The sequence below is a fragment of the Populus trichocarpa genome, chromosome 6 (genome assembly GCF_000002775.5).
Source record: "Populus trichocarpa isolate Nisqually-1 chromosome 6, P.trichocarpa_v4.1, whole genome shotgun sequence".
NCBI lineage: Eukaryota > Viridiplantae > Streptophyta > Magnoliopsida > Malpighiales > Salicaceae > Populus > Populus trichocarpa.
Window position 1 is genome coordinate 26,749,070 of NC_037290.2, and position 22,882 is coordinate 26,771,951.

Below are 22,882 nucleotides of genomic sequence, written 5' to 3' on the forward strand. Positions count from 1 at the left end.
ACTTGCATCACATTCTCAAGTGCTTTCTGGAAAATGGCTCCAGGAAGCAAGGAGGGTGCAGAAAGAACAGAAAGGAAACGAAACCTGGAAAAGGTTGTTCCGTCAAAAGGAGACAGACATCAATTAAAAGTAGGTTTTTTCATTGGCAGCTGGAAAAGAATAAAAAAGCTCCAATTGGCATAGAGAGAGAGAGAGAGAGATACACATCACATGAAATAAGAACTGCCAAGAGAAATGGAAAGTTTCACCAGGAACTCAGTTCACTGAAAGTAAAATTTCCAATATTATTGAATTAATGCATCATGAAAGCTTTACATTACGCGTTGCTATGATCTTTTCCAAAATCTTTCTTATCTCAAGACATTAACTAAATGTAAAACTAATGAGTTAAACTACATATGATTTCGATGGAGTACAAGAGAAATGCAAACATATGTTTTGATTTCGGGTCGTTGTTTTCATAGCACAAAACTACGGACATAGATGTTGTAATGTGGGTCGCAGTGTTTTCCTCTCCTTTTCAGATTAGAGTGTTTGCCAGGAAGGTAGTCACTACTAGACTTCATGCTTTTCTAACCCCCTTTTTTAATAGCTCTTTTATTCACACAGTCCATTTTTGTCTTCTCGTCATCATATGTTGTAGCCTATTTTAATTGCTCATATTATTGAGGACTGGAATTATCAATGGATGCAATCAAGAAGGAAGCCCATGACCGATGACAGCGTTCAGGTGTGGTTTGTGAGGAACTGATCTACAGTCTGGTTGCTTTGATTTTTCCTTGGCCATCACTACAACACAGCTATGATTTAGAATTAACTGATTATCTTTGTCATCTTCTTATCTATAGGAGGGCGATTGGTTGGTTGAGAGATCAGTGGTGATTATCGCTTAAGGGTTTTGGCATAATTACATCTATGAGTTTTTTAATTTGTAATTTAATCAATGCCATGCGTGAGTGATTCTTAGGTCTTCCCATGAAACTTAACTTGATTATTATATATCTCGTTCTTAACTACGTGTATTTGATTCCATGACTTGGAACAACTGAAAGACTTTTCTTCTACTCCTTTTTTTGTGGACAGGCTCTTCTGATAATTGGTTGCCAACAACTCTGGTTTTGTGGCATTCAAGACACCAAGTTAACAGCAATGGCAATGAAGCTTTGATTATTATTATATAAATAATTTTTATTTGCTTAGAGCACGAGGGAGATGACAACTTTGCAATTATATATAGGTAGAGCCATGTGATTATTAAGCATACTCGTGTATGTCTTATAAATTCCAAAGAAATCTTTATTTTAATTTTTTCCCTTCTGATTGGTACTGTTCCTTCTCTCCGTGCATCAATAAAAAGATTTGTTAATTTGACTAATATTTCTTAAGATTTGTTTTTATGTTAGTGGATAAGCAAAGGCTGGATGACGGGTGAAGAACGAACGAAGCATGCATGGCTAAAGGGTAATTTAATTAGTGTCCTTCTCTTCCTACTTCCTAGTGTTGATGGAATTCAAACTCTTAGCTTCATCTTTTACTTAAATCTGCATAGCGTAAGAGCTCCCTCTCTCTGCGTGTTCCTCCTGTGCATGCTTGAAGTCAACACTCCCCCCCTATGTGAAGCTCTTGACTTTCTGTCGGATGAGATTATTGATGTTTGCTTTTGACGGTAGTTGTAAAGTAGTTGAATCGAAGGGCTATGGCTATGGCTATGCCTATATATGCCCAGATGTTTCAACTTATTCTCTTTCATCCATAGCCAAATTAAGAAGGCTACTTAGGTTATGCTTTCATGTGGTGGGGGTATGCGTAGAGTTCATTTTCGATTATGATTTAAAAAAAATTTAAACTCAATTTTTTACTCATGATCATACTTAATTATTGGTTTGATTTTCATTTATAATAATAATTATTTTTATATATGTTTTTCATGATTTTCAAGATTTTTTTACACACAAAGTTTAAACAAAAATAAAAAAAATAATGAAATGATTAAAATTAACTAAAATTACTGAAAATACATATTTATATTTCTAGTTTTTTAAAATATAAAAGTTTTTTTTTTTTAGAAACATCACTCCTCAAACACAAGGACAGTACTAGCTAGTAAATCAAGAAAATCACATCAAAATTAAAAAAAAAAAACAATTATGAAGCCAACTGAGAGGGTAAATGATAGGATCATAGGTTATTTCTCCGAGTAAAGAACGAAATTCCATAAAAATTCCAAGAATACATTTCCTGAAAAAAAAAATTCCATGAATTTTTTTAATCAAGTGAAAAAACTCCAAAACTTTCTGGATTAAATCTCTGCCATGGATTTGGGTTGGGCTGATGTAACTATATATGTGGGCCTTTTGCGCAAAAAAATGTAGATGAAGCTTGGACCATTATCTGGGCTCTAAGTGTTAATCTGGCCTGAGCTCGTTCTACAAACTATATAACCCTTCTTCTAAATTGTAATGGACACCAGATGTTTCTGCCCATTAGAACTTTACAATCTGTTCACTTGCTAAGTTCAGGATTTTTGTATAAAATAGTGAATTAAGCACAACTCAATTCAATTTAAAACAGCATGGTTTTATTTTTTAAAAAAAAAAAATCAAGACAACATTGTTTTTAAGAGTGTTTTTTGTTTTTTAAAAAATTAAATCAAGTTTGATTTGATCAATAGAGTTGTATATTAAGCTGCTACATATATCAAATTAGATTAATTTTAAATTAATTAATTTTTTTTAAAAGAAAAAAACATGGAGACAGTCAAGCGAAGTTTAATAGCTTGATTTAGGGTTAAAGAGTCATGACTTTGAGACGTTGAAACCAAGAACATTTCAACAAAACATGTGTCCTAGCACATGAAGATGTCTCCCTTCAAATTTGAGAATTATTCCTTTTGTTTCCGTGTGTCCTTTTCTTAACTTTTTCTTATCATGTAATTTTGAAACTAAGTGGAGTCAAACCCAATTATTAAATCTACCTTTCAATGATTTGTTATTTTAAAACTTAGTTTTAATTAAACAGAATGAAAATTAATTTAGTTAAATTTATTCAGCTCAAGAGATTAACTTACAATTAAAATATATTACTATTTATATTTTAAAAAAACAAATCTTGAGACGCGTTATTTTTTATATATAAATTTAAATCAATTAACCAGATCAATCTATAATCTAAATTTTAAACCGAGTTGTGAGATGAGCCGAGTTTAATAATTTTATTAACAACATCTATGTAAGTAATTACAATTATAATGATAACCCTGATTGATTTAATAATTTTATTCACATCAATATAAGTAATTACAATTACAATGATAACCCTTGATCATTAATTGGGATGTGGAGACAGAACTCATAGGATGACAAAATTAAATTGAAAATGCATGTGGAGGTCAATTCTTACTTTCATTCTCATAGGATGTAAATTTAAGGTAAAGCCATTGTGGTCACAACCCACAAGGCTACCTAAAAACTCAGATGAGAGAGAGAGAGGCATTTTCCTTCGACTGTAATTGAAAACAGCAAAGAGACATGAAGGTACTGTCTTTTGAGTGATGTGCCACGTGCATGACCACACTCTTCACCCCCCACATCTGATTTGGACACGTGGCATGACTTGTGAGGCACCTGTCGTGATGTACTTCACGTGAAACCCCGTCGATCATCCAGTTCCCACTTCTTGGGGGGGACCTCGTGATCTCCTCTCCTCTTAGCTAAATACTCATCAAAGGATAAACACAAATTTGATTGGCCAAAAACACTCTCTTTGTTAGTCTCCCTTTTCTTCTCTACCCATAATGATTATAAGAAATATTAATATCTATTTTCAACCCAAAATACCATCTTTTATTTCTAAATATTAGTGGAAGCTTCATTTTTTTTATTTATTTAGGGTGGTTTAAGTTAATATTTATCGAATTAAAGAGAAATTATTATCTTGATTCATTTTCTTTTCAGCACGAAATGATTTTATATAGAATAATTAGCATACATGTTTTGATCAGATTAGGGTTTTGAAAATGAAAAAAATAATTGAGTTCAATATTTTTGAATTTTTTATTAGAACTTTAATTCATGAGATAGGGGGTTTAGTAATGGATGAAACTGAAAATAATTAATCGATTGCTATATATTTATTGCTTTTCTTTTTAAAAAAATCTAGTTACAAGAGAGACTGAAATATTAATGTTAAGATCTTCTCTAATATATCAATAAAGGTTATACAGGCACAATATTAATTGATTTAACTAGTGTTTTTCTATGAAATTTCTCTCTTGTAGGAAATGCAAATTTAGTAAGAAAGTATAACTCAAAATATTTAGAAATTTGAAAATTGTTACAACTTCTAATTAATGTATATATATGGTATCTTAAACTTAGAAATGCTTGAATCAATTTTTCATACATAACTCCACATCGATCATCCAAGAGGATGGCAACACAATAGACTCGTAATTAATTATATATTATATATTATATATTAACATGCATATTACAAAAGGACATTATCACATCTACCATGATCGATCCATAATCTCTGATAATGAAAACTTGAAACCCTTTCTTTCTATCATTATCCAAAAAAAAAAAAAAACTTGAAACCCTCAAAATATTAATTAGGGATTAAGCCAAATTAATAATTATAATTAGTTTAAGGCAGATGTAGTATTATTTTATTAAGAGTTTAATTTTTTTTTCACTCATTTTTGACATGTTTTAGCCTTATCTATATTTTTTTTCCCCTTGTGTTGTCATGATCAATTATAACTCAAGTAAAAGGGGTCATGGCTAAAAAGTTTTAGACAAAGCCATTGTCAATCCCCCTTCTCTTTCACAAACCTTGTTGCTTAGCTAGTAACCAATAGAAATTAATATGCCTCACACCATCAAACTCATATTGCCACTCTCTCTTATATAGAGACAGCCTCCAATTCGATCAATTGGGTTGCCATATCCCAAAATTTAGGGTTATGTCCTCATTTGGCAAAGCCATAATTCGAACTAGCATCAACCAAGTTCCCAACTCACTGTTTTGCCAATTGAACCACTCTGCTGGAATCTTTTTGTACGAGTTTGTAAACCTGGTGGATTCTCATGGCCCCTATGACTTTCTGTTAGTTAATTGTTCCCTTGTTCAAGTGATTTTTCACAATTGCCTAGAGTTTTACAGCCAAGGATTCAATGGCTTGGACGAGTCCAGTTGTTTAAAAAACTGGGAAAGAGATTTAGTAACAACACAACAGTAAATATGACCCAAGAAAAAATCATCTTGAAAGAACAAAGTGAAGTCCTGATGAGAATTGACATTCTTGTACCAGAAGATCGGAAAAAACATAATCCTAGCTTCCCTTGTATCGTCTTTGTTTCTGCTTTTACCTGCTGCATACATAAGAACATATGTTCATAGCAGGATGGCCAAATGCCTGCATATGGAAAAGATGTAGTGGCAAGAGCAACGACGACATTCTTAAGGGATCATAAATTCTGTTCTCTTTTCTTTTTTTCCAAGATGAAAAAACAATATCGAGCTAGGCCACTTGCTAGCAATGGCAACAAGCTGGATTGACAACATAGATGGCAATCAATTTCTATGAAAGAAAAGTCAACTCATGATCTTAATTATTAGAAAACACAGCATTACAAATTTCCAATAGAAAACCCGAACATGAGGTTTTAAGCTTATTTTAGTACATATCAAACAAGGGAACAACCTGAAACTAGTTCGAATTATTCCTACACACTGGGAGATTAAAGGGGAGGAGGACGAGGAAGCACACCAAATGTGAAAAGGAGAACAATGTCCTAGCTAGCTAGGGAAAATAAACCTGGGAAAGCACACACTATATGATACAAAGAGAAGGGTAGAGGGCTAGACACAACTGCATGAAGAAATTAAGCTCTAGCTAGAGATGTAGAGCACGCTTACATATCTCTAACATGGAACATGTTAGGGTTCTTAATGACAATATCATACATGTAGACAGAGTTGAACTTGGAGAAGTCTCTAGGAAGAGAGATTAGATCAATGGAAGAGTGTTTGTGGAATTGGAAGAGGTCAGGGTCACCCCCATAATACCTCTCCCACCCTAGCTCTTTCAAGATTTGTTCAAGGGAAGAGTATGAAGTTACCACTTGGCCTGATGGCAAGTGCACCAATACCTTTCTCCTTGAACCACCTCCATTCATTCCATTAGATTCAGCCGCAGGGTTCTCCACGAGGCGAATTACACCGTTGTTTTTGAAAACCCAAACTCCTGACATTTTTGGGAATATTATTAGTCTTTTTGTTGCTGTAAAATGCTTGGTTGTGGCTAGGGTTTTATCGAAGAAGAAAGCAGTAGCTTGCTAGAGTTGGTTGGTGAGTGAAGAAGGGAATAGGAGGGGGGGTATTTATCTGTGTCATGGGGCAGAAAAAACAAGAGGAAAATACTCTAGGAGTGGGGAGGGTTTATGATGTGGCTTTGTGGATATAGAATCTAGATATAGTGGGTCCTTATGGCATTAAATAAGAGGATACAAGGATTCCCGTAGGGTGTGATTTAGGGCACATATACCATCCGTGGGGTTGGTTTAGCAGAATCTATATATGGAGGTCGTGTAAGCTTTGGCTTTCTTTAGAACAGAGAATCTACTGATTTCCACGAGGACGGACTACTTTGCAAGAAATCATAAAAATTGTAGAAAGTCAATCAGCAAAAGATTTCTGCACCCACTTGTATCACGAGATGTCCACGTGAAGAGAGTGTGAGAGATTGGTGAGAAAATCTTGCTGGTGGGTTAGGCAACTGAGAGTGGCATTGTAATTTGGGAGCTTCTCTTTGTTGGTTACTACTCATCATTGGAGAAAGATTGAAACCCTAAAGGTGGTTTTAGTCCTTTTGTTGTCAATTCTCTATTTTTCATAATTAATTTCTGGAAACAAATTAAAGCCTGGCTAGCTGTAGCCACCAGAAAAATTGAACTGAATCTGTAAAATTAATTATACATGTTTGATTAGCTTGAGTTTCATTAAGGGATCGACAAATGTTTTCAATATGATTTAATAATGTATCCGAATTAATTAATAGCTTTTCTAATATAAAAAATAATTAAATCCATGTCTTTAATTTGGTAAAAAAAATAGGTAAGATTTATGATGCAATTAAAAGATTTATAAATATTTTACTTCTTAAGAGCTAGAATGAAATTTGATGAATCCAACTCCTTTAACCATCACATCAAACTCTTCGAATTACAAGACAGTAATAGCTAGCGATTGATCGAAGCCATATGATTATATATTCCACTTAAAATTGGCTGTGTTGGTCTTGTTGTATATAATCATTAAAATGTAATTAAACTCAACTCAATTCAATTTGTGGGTTAATGGACTTGGATTTATCTCTATTTCATATTGATTTTTTAATTAAATAAATTGTAGAATTTAATTTTATGTGGCCTGCTGGTTATTTTGACCGGTCAATCTACAAACCTAATTAATAGATCTAATTAAAATCAAATTTTGTTTTGTTTTTCTCAAAACAACATCTTAAATGATATGGTTTTGAGATATTAAACAGGATTAATATAAAGTAACCCAATATCCAACCCACAATTTAGGTTTTTAACCGAGAAATTAATAACTTTGCTCGGTATTGCTGCTTGAGTAGAGAGATAGCTTTTCTAGACAAACTACACATGTTTGTCACGACAACATAGCAATCATGATAATCACCATAACTTTTGTTCCCACAGCTTTTGTTCCCATCATATTTTTGTCATTGACCTTGCTATACATTGTCTGCTGTTAATTAACATGACAGGCCTCGTTTTGAAAAGACTCTTCCTAGCTAGGTCAAAATTCTGAGTATCTAAATGCTTTTAGCTTATAGGTTAAGTTGATTTAAATATTTGCTGTTGCATATAATTAGCTTTATGACAGGTTTTCTCCCATGTTCTTGCAATATCATAGTCAAATCATTAATCGAAAGGACCACCACCACACATTATTACATAGGTTTTCAGTAACATATTTATCATGCATGTTAATTTTATCCCTGCTCATAAGAACATGCATGTATGCTACACTGTATACAATTGATATGTTGCCCACATGATGGTCACATGGGCTCAGATGGTCCATGAACATGACTGTTTAAACCCCCGGACAGTCTTGTCAAAATCTATTGGTCGATGGAGGAAGTCAACGTTGGATATTTATCCATAGTTATTACTGCTTCACAGATATTTTCTTATAAAGAATATTCACAGCATTTCTACGTGGACTGCCTTTCCCATTGATAAATTTATGAACTCTTTTCTTATAAATTGTATACAGTGTAGCATACTTTCCCAGCATCAATAAATTGTTATGTAAATATAGCAATAATCTACGTGTAGATTATCAAAGAGTAATATGAAATTATTTTAGCAGATTGTTAATTAACTGTTTAAATTTTCAAAGTTAAAATAAATATTTGACAATATATAGGAAATTTTCAAGAAAATTGCAAAAATGGACCAATCTACATACTGGCTTTTCTCATGATCATCAGTCACTACCTATTAAAAGAAGGAAGAAGAAAAAAAAGAGGATGACAAACAATATTGCAGCCTTGGACTGTGTTTTCATGAAGCCTTTGAATCAGCGTGCAGGGGATACTGTGGTCCTGAACTCGATCTCAAACCTTCTAACCATAAAGTTGAACAGCGATTCCATTGTGAATTTATTGAAACTTTTTGCATGCCTTTAACAATCCAAACCCTTGAGAGTTGAGAAGAAGGTCTATCTTTGCTGCTGCTCTTGTTCCTCTTTAGGCATACCACAAAGTCATATATATATATATATATATATATATATATTGGAAATGGATAAAGAGATGTCAACTTCAGAAGAAAAGGAGGGAGAAATGGGGATTCCATTTTTCATGAAAATCTGGATAGACTCTCAACAATATTGTAGCACCACAGATGACTTTATAGTTTTAGATGCTTCCAAGCACAGCTGTTATACTTCAAAGAAGCACTCCAGGAAGCAAAAGAGTATGAGAGAATCATCATACGTCTATAATTCCATATTGCGTGTCTAAGGACCTATATATGGATGGTTTGTTTAAAAATGATATAGAAAAGAACTTAGTATCATATGAAAACTAAAAGTACTCTAAATTATAGTTATAAAACATATTCTAGTCAAGTTAACGAATCACCCCGGTTAAATTAAAATAATATTTTTTAAAAAATAATATTATTTAAAAATTTTTAATAAAAATTAAACTGGGTTTCATTTAAGTTTAATAAAATTGATTAAATCGATAGTTAACTTATTATATCAATCATATTTAACTGGATAACTCTTATTGAATTTATTGTAATTTAACATGAAACCTGGGCAAGATCTTGGTTGGATGAGTCAGCAGATGATCAACGCACGTTGATCTAAACATTACTGATATACATATGATTGACCCCTGGAAGTCTTGTAGGGTGCAAACCCAGCAAAAAATAGGGGATAAGGGACAAGGAATAATTTGTAAAGGAAGGAGCTTAGTTGTCAGTAAGATACATCACTTTCCCATATCCAAGTAGGATCCCAATCATTTATTTGTCTGCTTGTGCATTTGCTAGAATCTTGGAGGGCAACAAAAACCGATCGTCAAAAGATTTTCCTATTTCTTTTTTATCCTATCATATTTCAGCCTCCTTTTAATCCTTATTTTCTAGCTACAAAGGGGATTTGGTTTGGATGGGTGGGACAATCTCACCACTTCCATGAACCTTATCAATAGGCTTTGCCTTTATCCAATCCCCAATGAGAATCAAAACAAAGCTAAAGAGTATATATCACCTTTTATATGTCATGCTGATCTTCAAAACCGAAAGCTGTTATGTTTTCGAACAAATTGTTTCCAGTTCGGTCTGTGGATTTCGCTTCATGTATTTTCTCGATTATAATTAATTAATGCATGGATTGTTTAATGTCAATGTGGTTTTTTTCTATTTTTAAAACATTAGGGAAATAGCACATAATCTCTATGAAAACTGTTTGTATAGTGTTGCTGCATGTATCATATTATTTAGTTGTCATATATATATATATATATATATATATAGTACCAATCACGAGACTCTAATCGTCTTATATTATAGTTGGGATAACTCCAGCATGTTCTCATATGTTAAAATTGCACAAGAGACATCGAATTTGGATTGGTGGTAACTAACAGAAATGTCTTAATGAGTCTGTTGCTCATCTAGCTTTCATTCTTTTCTCTCCTTTTATAAAAAGTTTCATGATTTAATAGTCATGTACGTGATTATGGTTATCACATTCGATTCGCGGTCGTGGTCCGACCCACTCAAAATCCAAGATATAAAATTGCTTAATCAATTCTAAAACAATATTATTTTGGATAAAATTTAATTAAAAAATCATTAAAATATACTTGATCGTGTCTCAAACAGCCGAGTTAATTTGTTTATATTAACTAGATTACAAGTTAATTTATTAACTTATTCAGAGTTGATCAAATTAATATCCACCTTGATTTGATTTGAGAAAAAAAATTATGTTTTAGTTCAAGCTCTAAACTAACAAGTTATTGATTGAATTTGCCGGTCAAATTAAGTTTAATTTAAAATATTGATGAGATGTAATTTGTGCAGCTATGATACGAGTATACAGAATATTGATGAATTTAAATAGAGAAAGCAAAAGAAGGAGAGTTTGGAGACTCACTTGAAGGGATATGTACCTAATTACATGCTTCCATTTAGTTCTAACATAAATGTTTTGCAAGGAAATCAGATTGATTGGTCCTTTGAGGTATATGTAACCGACCACCCATGTCTTTATCATTAACTTAATGACTTAATTAAGCAAAGTAATCTTGCGGAAAACAATATGTAGAGGCCCTTCCCTTCTTCCTTTCTCCTTTTATAGTGACCCATTTACTTATTAATTGCTCATGCAAAGACACTATTGAAGAATTGTAGAGAAGGGCCACAATCAATGTATTAAAGCAAGAATAAGGGAATAGGACTCAAGTTGAAGGCCATTAGATGATATTGAGGTATAAATTGAATTTGTAGGAATTAAGTACATGAAGAAATCTAGCTCAAGGGAATGTTGGGAGAGTTTAAAAGATAGAAAACAAGTGATCATTTCAACAACTTGTTCTCTATATATCTTTGGTGTAATTAATTTTTCAACAACTTGAAGATGAAAATGAGATTTACTGAAGTTGAGCATGAGAAATTAAATGCTTAAGAATGCTACCTCATGACAACAATAAGTGATCATTTCACTCTTATTTCACTTTCAACTCTGACTAATTTCTAATTTAGAGACAAAGCCTCCCTCATGCATGATTAATGACCAATTCATTGTCATCCAGCTACACAACATTCATTTGATTAGTATTTTAGAATATATAAATCTAATATGAAAAAGACGTAAACATATTCAAGCTTGATGGATGTCTTCTTTGCCTATTAGACCTAAATTTTGCTGCATTCCATGTCTGTTCCACAATTTGCTCCTCTTCTGTTCAACTCCTTAATTAGGATAGAAATGTCAGTATGATCCACCAATATTGTCATTGCTATTGCTGGCTTAAGACATTGTCAAACTACAGAAAGTTATCCACTCTTTTGTTCATCCCCTACATAACAAGACCTCTCATCCTGATCTGTAGATTGAGAAATTCATTCTCGACCATGAATAGCCCAGCCACTCATTTCTGGTCAACATCTCTACATGCATATAAAGGCCTCTGCATTATCAGCTTTGAATTCAAACACAAGGGAAGTGATAATAATAAGGAAGGCTTTGGCTTCATCTTTTTGGCAAAGATGGATTCCAAGGCTTCTTCTCTCCTCTTCATTGCATTCTTGTGCTTAATCTCAACTTCCACAGCCTTCAACAGCACCAAGATCCTTGCACAGTACCCTGAGTTTGCTAACTTTAATGATCTCCTCAGCCAGAGCGGGCTCGCCCAGGAAATGAACAGCCGCCAAACCATCACTGTCCTTGTGCTTGATAACGGATCAATCGATGGACTCTCTGGCAGACCCTTAGACATTGCAAAGAGGATCTTGAGTGCACATGTAATCCTTGATTACTATGATCAAATAAAGCTTTCGAAACTTCAAAAGGCCAGCACTATCGTTACCACCTTGTACCAAGCTAGTGGTGTTGCAGATAATCGACAAGGTTTCCTGAATATTAGCAGAACTGCTGAGGGAATCAAATTCGGTTCAGCAATGAAAGGTGCTCCTCTCGTTGCATCACTTGTGAAATCCATCTACTCGCAGCCTTACAACATCTCGGTGCTACAAGTCAGCGAACCTATTGAGACTCCAGGGATTGAGAACATGGCTCCACCACCACCACCTGGTACTGCTGCCGTTCCCAAGAAGGCACCTGCTCCAGCTCCAAGCACTAAAACGCCACCAGCTGCACCTCCAACTGCCAAGACTCCAGCCAAATCCCCTGCCAAATCTCCTTCCAAGGCTCCTGCACCATCCAAGGAGGGACCATCTACACCAACTAAAGCACCAGCCGAGGGGCCAGTGGCTGCTGATGGGCCAGTGGCTGCTGGTGGCCCAGTAGCTGATGTGCCCGCAGAGTCCCCAGAGGCTGATACAGAAGTGGCTGAGGAAGCACCAGCTGTAGCACCTGCAAAAGCTGCTTCTTCACGTATGCATGTTGCTGGTGCAACCGTGGTTATCGGATTGTTTGCCTGCATAATGGGTTTTTAAAAGGCAAGCAATAGAACAAGGCAGAACAAAAACCGGGTAAAAAAATGGAGTGAATGGGAACTGGATAGTACGAGGCTAGCACAAGAATCAATTTATTATTTTTTTTGTATTTCCTTTGATTGTATCCACCCCTGATCACTGTTCGAAATGAAGCTTGAACCCTAATCAGGGGCAAACATAATTTGATTAATCTGATATTTACTGATAGATTGCAAATTGAAATTTTTCCACAGTATATTTTATATGATTTATCAACATCCCTTGATTTTTCATCATGCATAATCCCAGGTTTGTTCTTCACTTTCTTTCATGCTGCCGAGATTTGGCTGCAATTTGAGAGAAAAGAAAAGATCTGGAGAAGTATTTGAATGGTAACAATCAAATTAGGAAATATGAATACTTAAATGAGAATAAGAAAATCATATCAAATCAAATCAAATTAATAAAAGAAAATGTAAAATCAAGCTCAATAATCAAGACAAGATTAAACATTGAAACAAAGAACATGAAGGGTTAGATTTATAAGCGCATCACAACTTTCCCTAATTCAATGGCTGTATTAAAACATGGAAGAACTACAGTAACATGAATTCGCTCTTCCATGTTGGCTCGTCATATGAACTTGTAAGAAATAATCCAAAATGACTGTAAGGCTCCTAACCAGAATCAGAACAGAAAAATTTGGAAATGCAAAATCAACAGCTATGATCAGTACTCAGGTTTGGATCATTGAACCAAATTAACTAGGTTAACTTTTGATCAAACCCCCCAAAAACACTCTTTAGACTCCAACCAAATTCAATCAGATGCATTGGTTGAGCTTTTGACCCTGTCGATTATATTTGAGATGACTTTATCCATGTCAAGTCCCTTCAGAGGTGGAAACGGTCTTTTCATGTTCTGCAATAGTTGAAAGATGAAGCAAAAAAGAGACCATTTCAAGCACTAGCAGAGGATATTGGCAACGTTTAGTAAAGTATGTCAGAGAAATTTTTGAAATAAATAGAGGAAGCAACTCTTGACTGATCTTGTAAATTCAAACATTATGTAAATGCTTCTTGAATGTGGAGCCATGTCCCAAGAGATAACATATCTGTAAATTATGTACAATTTCACCAATGACTCCCTGACTAAACAGCTATTTTTAGTCCAAAATTACAAATAAAATTATCAAATATAACAGCAATATAATAATGCAAAGTTTTACCCCTCAGTGACAGAAGAGTGGATACTGCATGCAGATTTCGTTCATGTAACCATTGTTCTCTCTTTTCAAGACTACAAGAAAATGGTGCGTTAGATTTAGACTCGTTTAGGCTTACAGAGATCAAGTTATTCATGAAATTTGTTGGTTCATGACCTCTAACATCAAGCAATAAGCAATTTATTATTTAAGCTTGTCACAGCGGCAAGAACAGCAGGTCTACCTCCTGAGAGTACTAAAAAGAGTTTGGGGATAATCATAAAATTATGATTGTGAATGCAGGGGTCACCATCTAATATCATGGTTACTAAGAAATCTATAGTATGCAAGAGTTTAAGTAACGGGCTAGTTGTGCAAGGGAAAGACGCATCACCTCAAGTACACCCTATCTAAGATGTTGCACGCGTGCAATATCGCGGCAATCTTCCACTTTATTAGTTTGAAGTAATCAAGAAATGGGGAAGACAAGTATTTCTTGTCTTTTATCCGTGGAATGAGAAAATGAGAGTCGCTACCTGGTATTTTGGTCACTAGGAACCCTAACTGGTCTCAGAGATCGGGCACGAGAACTGATTGCGTAAAGAAAATGTATTAGCACCCCAAATATGCCTTACCTAAGATAAGTTGCATTGTTCGATTATCTGATAAAAGCTAAGGTATTGTCGTGTTTTCTAATTGTTGGTTTGTCTAGGGTTTAAAAAAAGTCTTCCTCGGTAAGGAGATCTTTATCTTATTAGGTAAAAACTTAATCGTTCTAATATCTATAAAAAAAAACTACCTTTTTAATATCAGGAATACATTTTACGTGTAAATTCGCAATCTCAGATACTAAAAGAAAACAAAATATTTTTTTGGTATTTTTGATATATTGGTCTAGTTCTCATGGCTTTAATAACCTGGTTATTAAAGCCAAAATACATGCTAAAACATATATTTGCTTTTTTTGTTGTAGGAAAATACAACATGAGTTTTTTATCTTTGAGATACTTGGTAGTATGCATTAAGACAAAAATATTTTTTTCGTTTTATAATTTTTTGCAATATTTTGGTGAAAACCAGGTATTTTAACACTGGATTTGTATCTTTATAGTATAAAAATACAAACCAAATTTAAGCAAAATTGATAGAGAAATATGCGGCAAAATCACAAATTTTTTAAAGAATTTTTTGGAGTTTTTTTTTTTGAATGGGCTGGACCCAGCCCAGCTATTTTGGTCTGGGCCAGCGCTACCCGGCCCAGAGAACAGTGGAGAACTCTCCATTGTTCACATGCAACGTGAACAGTGGAGAAAAAGATTGAAAAAGAGGAGGAGGAGGAAGGGAGAGGAACAGCTGACCGAGCGGTGGTTCGCGGTGGTGCTGGAGGTGGGCGAAGAGGAGGAATGGCGGTGGTTAGAAGAGGACGTTGTTGGTTGTTCTTCCTCTTTCTCTGTATTTTCCTTCTGCCTTTTTCTATTTTCTTTTCTCCTTCCCTCCGTTTTTATGTTCTCCTTTTATTCTCTGGCAGTGGCGGCGCTGCTAGTGGCAGCGCTGCTAGGGCATTGTGGCGGTAGGCGATGGTTCGCGGCGAGGAATGGTTCTTCTTCCTCTCTATGCAGAGACTCCAGACTCTTTTTTTTTCCTCCCCCTCATCTGTTTTCGTTTACTCTTGTTTTCCCTCGTTCTCTCTCTTTGGTCTCTGTTTCTCTTCCTCTCTAGTTTCATCCTCTGTTTTAAAACAAATCGTCCCCTTTTGTTTTTCAACTCTCCTCTCTAAAATCTCCACCACCCCTCTCTATTTTTCACTTCTCCAAAATCTCCTCTTTGTTTCTGTTTTTTTTTTTAAATCTCTCTCTCTTCTCAAAACCCTCTGTTTCTCGTCCTCGGTTCTCAAAAACCAATACCCTTCTTCTCTTTTGTCCCCCCATTCTCTGGTTCTCCCCCTGTATTTATAGAAGGCAGGGGGAGAAGGTCTCCCTGCCCTACCCAAGCGCAGGGTAAAGTGGTCGGGGCATGGCTTGCCATCCTGTTTCATTATGGTGGCAGGGTAAGGGAGGTATGGGTTGTGTTGGGGTTTGGTCAAGTTGGGAGAAAGAGAGAGAATGCGGGAAAAATCAGTATTTTTTATATATAAAAAAAGCTTCTCTTCCCCTGTTGCACATCCAGGGGAAGAAGAAGAACAATGTCGTTTAAAACGACACTATTTTAGGTTTCTTCTTGTTTTTTTTGAAGAAAAAGAATTGAATTAGAAGAATAACCCAAAAATGAGTTATTACATAAGGTAAGTTGCATTGTTATTTGATTGTTTCTCTAGATCACGTTTTTGTCCATTGATCTTTTCTAAAGTTCAAAGCAAATATCCCTTCGTGAAGGACCTTATTAGGTTAAATCATAACCGCTCTAAAGTCTAAATTTTAACATCGCATTTATTATTATTATTATTATTATTTTGTATCTTTAATATCTGATGGTATACTCTGCAGTGTAGTTTTATACCTCCGAATACTAAAGTCTACAGTTAAATCCTAACACTTTAAATATAAAATGAACAAAATAATTAGTGAGGGATTTTTTTATATTTTGATCAAACCCTAACAAATAATCATAAATTGATTATGATATCCATTTTACATTTTAAAAAAAAACAAATGTGCAAGTTTTTGTTTTTTATGAAAAAACAATTGAAAAACTTTTAGAATCCAGCTTATGCACGAAAACAAAATGTTTTTTTATATTTTTTTTAAATAAGGTTTTTTTTCAAAAATTTTGAAGAAAATTAGGTATTTTGTACCCTCAAATTTCTTTATGCTCAATGTCTGGAATCCACCCCTATTTATAGGGAGTGGAAGAGAGACATTTTATTTTTATTATGGACAAATCTTTGCCTTTTATTCAGCCGGGAAGGATCTCAACCGTTGGTTGAAAGTGGTCATCATGAACTGTCAAATTTTGGCAGTTAAAGGCTACCTCAGTTGGTCTCTTTGGGCTGATGCCACAACCGTTGTGGTGTCAATCAGCTAGAAAGAACCACACCATGGTGTAGTTAAATGTCAAGTTATCATGATGTTGTATGGTTTGTCTAGTTTGATTAAAAGATAAAGCATTAGATCTCCCTGAAAAGTAGTCACCCCAACAACTTTTTCAGGTGAAAAGAAAAAAAAAAGATGAATAGGAACTTTTGGGTAAAAAACAAAGCTATTTTGATCAAAACACATCGTTTCATTTAAATAAAACTGTGTCGCTTTGGCTTTTAAGGTTTTAATTTAAGGATTTAATCAAAGTTTAATTTAGTCCTTTGGCTTTTGATTTCTTTTAATTGCACCCCTAATTAACCTTAAACTTTTGATTTTATGCAATTTTGTCATCGTTGAACTTCAATATCAACCCTGCATTTCTGCGTCTTTTTCATTGTGGTCCTTGGTCTTGCATTTATGCAAATTGACCCTCAATTAACCATTAAACTTTCAATTCTCTTCAATTTCACCCTTGATCTCAATCAATTGAGTCCCGAGAGATCGGCGTCTTTTTCAAAAAAATCCTTAGCTGTGAATTTATTCAATTCAACCCTTAATTGACCTCAAAACTTTATTTCTTGCGATTTTACCCCTGATTTAAATCAATTGATTTGGTAAAAATTAAATTTGATCTTCTAAAATTCCAATCTTCTTAATTAAGCCAGAAGTGGACTCTCAAACTTAATTTTTCACCAATTAAGCCCCTAATAAAATTAATTTAACTCATTTAAAATAAAATTAAGTCCTTGCACTTAATTAAATCCTTTAATTTGACCCAGATTAATTCTTAAACATAATTAAACTTTCATTTGGCCCATGATCAAATCAAATTGGCCTATTACAAATCTAACTATGTCCTTAGGTTTAATTTTTATGTAAATTTGTTCAATAACCATTTAATTTGACCTTAAATTTGCATTGTCTCTCCAATCTTGAGTGCAACAGGGTATAATTATGCTCCAAATTTATCCAAAATTTCAACCCAATTTTTCTGTATGTACTTGGGATCTTCTTCGGCCAACTTTTACCACATTGTCAGTCCTCTTGCTGTTATTATTTTTTATTTAAAAAAAAAGATAAATTACTCAAAAATGGGTTATGACAAAGCTATCTCCAGGTATTTTAAAATTGAACTACCAAGTACCAAGTTTTTCCAAGAAACCATTTAGCACTTGATCTTTGTAAAATATGTAAACTCTACAAGCATGATAAATTTAGCCCTTTCCGAAAGGTTTTAGGAGGATGAAACAAAATCAAACTAATGAAATGCATCAGCTATACAACACGAATGGAAGAACTAAATTGGCTATTAATAGATATTTAAGGTGTTGTGTTTTACCAGTAGACTGATGAATGTCTCCCCGCCCTCCTCCTGTATTTCAAAGCATCTCCTTCTAGACTGTTGACAATCGGAGAAAAACATCAACTAAATAGAAAATATGCATGAAAAAGGAAAGTTAAAACACAAAACAATATGCCAGTAGCATATTCAGATAATCTTCTGCAAAGTAGACTTGTTGTCTGTATTCTATGTTATCAAAGACCTTATCAGCTGACATCAGCAAGAATCACTTAGTTACAACCAGGAAATGTACACAACTTTGACCATGACTAGTAAAATAATGATAAGCATCTTTGCATATGCATGCATCAAAGGTTTTTGGTGTTAATATCATAAACCACATCAATGTCAATCTCCATGATTCTTTTTTGCATCCACACATGTATGCGTATATTTTGTATGTGCAGAATTGTATAAAGTTTGGATTCACAAGAAGTCGAATTGTCTTCGACATATGCAATAAACAGCATAAACATCCAAGAAAACGCTATTGTCTTAGACCTAAGCTTGTAAATCTTTGATTTTGACTGCAATTTCAAATAATACATGGTAAATAGCCAAAATACGAAATGGCTCAAAATTAGATCCTTTACATCATGCAATAAGTAAAAGCCCTTGATAAAATAAGCCACGCCAACTAACCATGAATCTGCTTTTTCACCCACATAAGGGAGTACTGACTACAAGAGCACATCAATTAGATACTCATCCAAGTACACAAAGCATTAGATTGTTGAAAAGGTCATGATACAACAAATTTCTAAAACTAGATAAGAATCTGCTTCTTTATCCCGAAGAATACACATCAATTACAGCAGCAAAAAATAAGTAATTGAGCCAAGTGCAAAACATTTTGTGTAATTGAAAAGCTCCAACCACAAAAATTTAAGACTAGGTGCATTCCGCCTTTTCCCTCAGTGAGTGAGGTTGAGGTGTACACAAAGCATTAGATTATTGAAAACATCAAAGAATTTATTGGCTTTGGCAAACCAAGTAGAATCTTGAGAGTATATTCAACTATTAGCTCTGTAAAGAAGTTACAAAATTCAGCAGAAGTACCTTCTCAGGATTAAGCAACACCGAGTACCAGGAAAAGCACTCAACAAACCATCTTTCACCTGCATAGCTCTAGTCTTGAATGCATCGCACTGTTTGCTGCAAGAATCAACACACCATATGGATTAGGAAATGCATGATACAGTATACGTCTCATTTTTTTAGCACAAGTAACTTAGCTGATTGAACTAAGTTCTCCATTTTCCATTTTCCTAGTAAACAACCACACGCATTTAAAAAAAAAAAAAGCAGCAATTCCAATTAATCTCCTTGGATGGGATCTTACTGTTCAATCCTTTCCTTTCTGGGCAGCCAAATAGAATTTTTACTAAATACAAACAATATTCCTATTTCTTATTTATCAAAACCTCAAAAAAGGACCAAAACTGATTGAACTAAGACATCAACACCCAAGTTACCAATCTAATTTTGCTTACTCGAAATAAACCCACCCCCAAGTTCTTGGAAACCAAACACAATCAAAGCTAGAGAGGGAGAGTAAAAATTGATTCAAGCCAAATACCTAATCACAACTTCGACTTACCCTAGAAACAAAAATCTCTAATCCTCTAACACTAACAAGGCCACTTTACTCCTGCCAATTTCAATAAAAAAACACACAACAAAAAACAAAGAGAATGAAAGAACCAGCCCGGGGCTTGAAATTACAACTCAATTTCCTCTACTTTCTTTCACTTTCTCAGAAATCAAACAGAAATCAACTAACCAAACCCTAGCTCCACTATCATGACATTTTAGTTTTCTCCTCTACTTTCTCGCAAGCCAAACATATAAAATTAACTAATAAAAAAATAAAACACTCACCAATGTTCGATCACAATAGTCTTATTGACTCCATCACCAGCACAAGTACTCTCTTCCTTAGCATCCTCCTCGTTCGCTTCGTCCTCGTCCTCGTCCTCGTCGTCTTCTTCCTCCTCCTCCAGCGTGTTGACCTCCGCCTGAGCCTCCGTGGAAGTCGCGGTTACAGTCTCAGTCTCAATTTTCACCTTCTTCTTACTCTCTTCTGCTTTCCCTTGCTTTCTCTTCTTCCTCGCGTCGGTCGGTAACTCAGTCAACCTCGCATTAAGTCGCTTAGCTGCGCTCCTAGTCATCCGAGCCGACCTCCGAGTCGCAGGCGTCGGCGACGGCTTCGTTTTGGTCTCTTCAGCCTTCTTTCTTGGCGCCATCACTGGGAAGAAAGGAGGAGAAGAAGAAAAGGAGAGTCCGTACAAATTCGCCTACTTCCTCTCACTGTGTATGAAAACAGCGTGCGGTGGTTTGCGTGATGGATTTTGAACGGCGTGTGATTGGATTTGGTATAGTGTTTAGATGTGATGAGAGATTGAAAGGATAAGATTCTGCCACGTGGAAGAAAGTGTTGAGGCGTGATATGTAAACACCCGTATTCTATGGGTCTCCTTGCCGTCCAGCATGCAAGGGATTTTGTCTTGTTGCGTGAGGTGTGCGTTAGTTGGTTAGGGTGTGTTTGGTAGCTCAGAAAATGAAGATTTTAGATGGAAAATATTGTTATGCATTGTTAGTGAAAGAGGAAAAATACAGTGAAAAATTAAATAGATTGATCGCATCAAATGGAAAATCTGATTTTATAATCAAATCTACCACCTTGTCTATAATAAATTTATCTTAATGCTTGAGTTATGGGTTGATCAAGTTAACCCTTGCCTAATTATTACAGAAGTGGATAGCGCAGGAGAAACAAAATCTACTTACGTGGCGGATTATAAACCAACAAGGAACCACCACGTGGAACCTAAACTTGATCTCCATGCAAACATGGCAAAATCCACCGAAATTCTTAGCCATCCAATAAAAATAGAAAAATCTAACGAGCATATAACACCATCAAGGCTCAGCCTCTCCCTCCCCCATGGCTTCTTCTTCTTTGGCTCTGTTATCTTCCTTCAGAGGCCCTGAGTTATGCAAAACAAAGTCCCTAATCTCTCACTCAAAACATCCCAGTGACGTTTCATTTTCATTTCAGTGTAGAAAGAGCAGAATCCCACCAATTTTGTGTTCTGTTTCGGTCTCTGACCCTCAAGTCCTCACTGGACGACCTGATGATTTGGTTGCTTCTATTCTCTCTAAGGTATGATACAATTTATGCTTTTTTTTATGTGTTTATCAGTTGTAATTGATTATAAGAGTGTATATATGCATGTAGAAATTAATGGTTTGGGATGATTTTCTGGTTTGTTGTCTCTGAAACTGAGTAATACTTTAAACTAGGTTACAGAAACGGACAGGGGGGTTTCGCTAACTAAAGAACAACAAGAAGAAGTAACTCGAGTTGCGCAAGAGTTGCAGAAATATTGTGTTGCTGAACCAGTGAGATGTCCTCTTATATTTGGAGGTAAATTCAATAATTGTACTAAGAGAAATTTGGTGATGTAAAATGTTCATCTTTGATTATGTTAAGGGTTTGGTTTAGTTTAACTACTAATCAACTGGTTTTGATCAGAGTGGGATGTGGTGTATTGTTCGAACCCAACTTCCCCTGGAGGTGGCTACAGGAGTGCGTTTGGCCGTCTTGTTTTTAGAACAAAGGAAATGATTCAGGCTGTTGAAGCTCCTGATACTGTCAAAAACAAGGTGTCATTTTCTGCTCTGGGATTCCTTGATGGAGAGGTTTCCTTGAAAGGTAGGTCTATGTTCATTTTACTCCATGAATGAAAACTGAGTTGAAAGATATGACATGGCATTGTCCAGCTATGAAACTCTTAATGAGGACTAAGATATGATTTATACAGAGTTGTGAGATATGAATGCATAACTTTTTGGCACTATATTAAATAAATGTCTTAACTTAAAAACTTAAGTTATTGAATAAGTTTCTAAAATATAGTTTATATTATTCTCTAACAATACTATTAATTTGTGGCCTAAGTCTCACCTTGATTCAACATTGGGATGCACTGTTTCTTATCGTCTACGTGATCCTGTCAAAACATTAGATTCAACGTTTGTGCATATTGCAGGTAGGCTGAAAGCCTTAGATGATAGTTGGATTCAAGTTATATTTGAGGCACCTCAACTGAAGGTTGGATCACTGGAGTTCCAGTACGGTGGAGAAAGCGAGGTTAAGTTGAAGATCACTTATATTGATGAGAAGATCAGGTTGGGAAAGGGCTCAAGAGGTTCTCTGTTTGTTTTTCAAAGACGCAAATAGACTATACGAAATGTTCATATCTGCAGATTCTGTTTTTCCTATATTCCTACGTTGTGTTGAGGACAATAAATCTTTTGTACCAGCTTACTTTGCTGCTTGTGAAAACTGGGATGAGATTTTTTTCATGTACCAACAAAGAATCGTTTATAGCAGCAGCCTAAGAGCTGTGAGTTAACATCATTGAGGTAAGTAATCAATGAGGAAGAGAGGTTTTTGAGCTCTTTGATGGAGTACTTGGAGAGAGAGCTTGAGAATGACTTCTGTGTCATCACTCATTAGGTTTTGTGGAGATTTAGAGAGAGGTTATGCTGGTGGAGGAGTTTTGATACTTTTCTATATTCCGACCCTTTCTTTTTCCCT

At 35.0% G+C, this 22,882-nt stretch overlaps 4 protein-coding genes across 4 annotated transcripts; 2 read left to right on the forward strand and 2 right to left on the reverse strand.

The window, feature by feature from the left end:
• Window positions 1-5,592: 5,592 nt before the first annotated feature.
• LOC18100768 (flowering-promoting factor 1-like protein 2) lies at window positions 5,593-6,414 on the reverse strand. Its single transcript, XM_006382116.3, has one exon. It carries the CDS (start codon window positions 6,255-6,257, stop codon window positions 5,919-5,921), a length of 339 nt encoding a protein of 112 aa, XP_006382178.1. The 5' UTR covers window positions 6,258-6,414; the 3' UTR covers window positions 5,593-5,918.
• A 5,279-nt stretch (window positions 6,415-11,693) lies between these two features.
• LOC18100769 (fasciclin-like arabinogalactan protein 3) lies at window positions 11,694-12,737 on the forward strand. The gene has a single exon (XM_006382117.2). It carries the CDS (start codon window positions 11,694-11,696, stop codon window positions 12,735-12,737), a length of 1,044 nt encoding a protein of 347 aa, XP_006382179.2.
• A 491-nt stretch (window positions 12,738-13,228) lies between these two features.
• Window positions 13,229-20,873, reverse strand: LOC18100770 (uncharacterized). The gene is made up of 5 exons (XM_006382118.3): window positions 20,158-20,873; window positions 19,336-19,431; window positions 18,274-18,333; window positions 13,945-14,015; window positions 13,229-13,637 (listed from the first exon to the last, which is right to left on the reverse strand). The coding sequence occupies exons 1-5, from the start codon at window positions 20,520-20,522 to the stop codon at window positions 13,600-13,602; spliced, it is 630 nt and encodes a 209-aa protein (XP_006382180.2). The 5' UTR covers window positions 20,523-20,873; the 3' UTR covers window positions 13,229-13,599.
• A 298-nt stretch (window positions 20,874-21,171) lies between these two features.
• LOC18100771 (probable plastid-lipid-associated protein 8, chloroplastic) lies at window positions 21,172-22,702 on the forward strand. Its single transcript, XM_006382120.3, has 4 exons — window positions 21,172-21,442; window positions 21,583-21,706; window positions 21,815-21,994; window positions 22,332-22,702. The coding sequence occupies exons 1-4, from the start codon at window positions 21,224-21,226 to the stop codon at window positions 22,520-22,522; spliced, it is 714 nt and encodes a 237-aa protein (XP_006382182.1). The 5' UTR covers window positions 21,172-21,223; the 3' UTR covers window positions 22,523-22,702.
• Window positions 22,703-22,882: the final 180 nt, after the last annotated feature.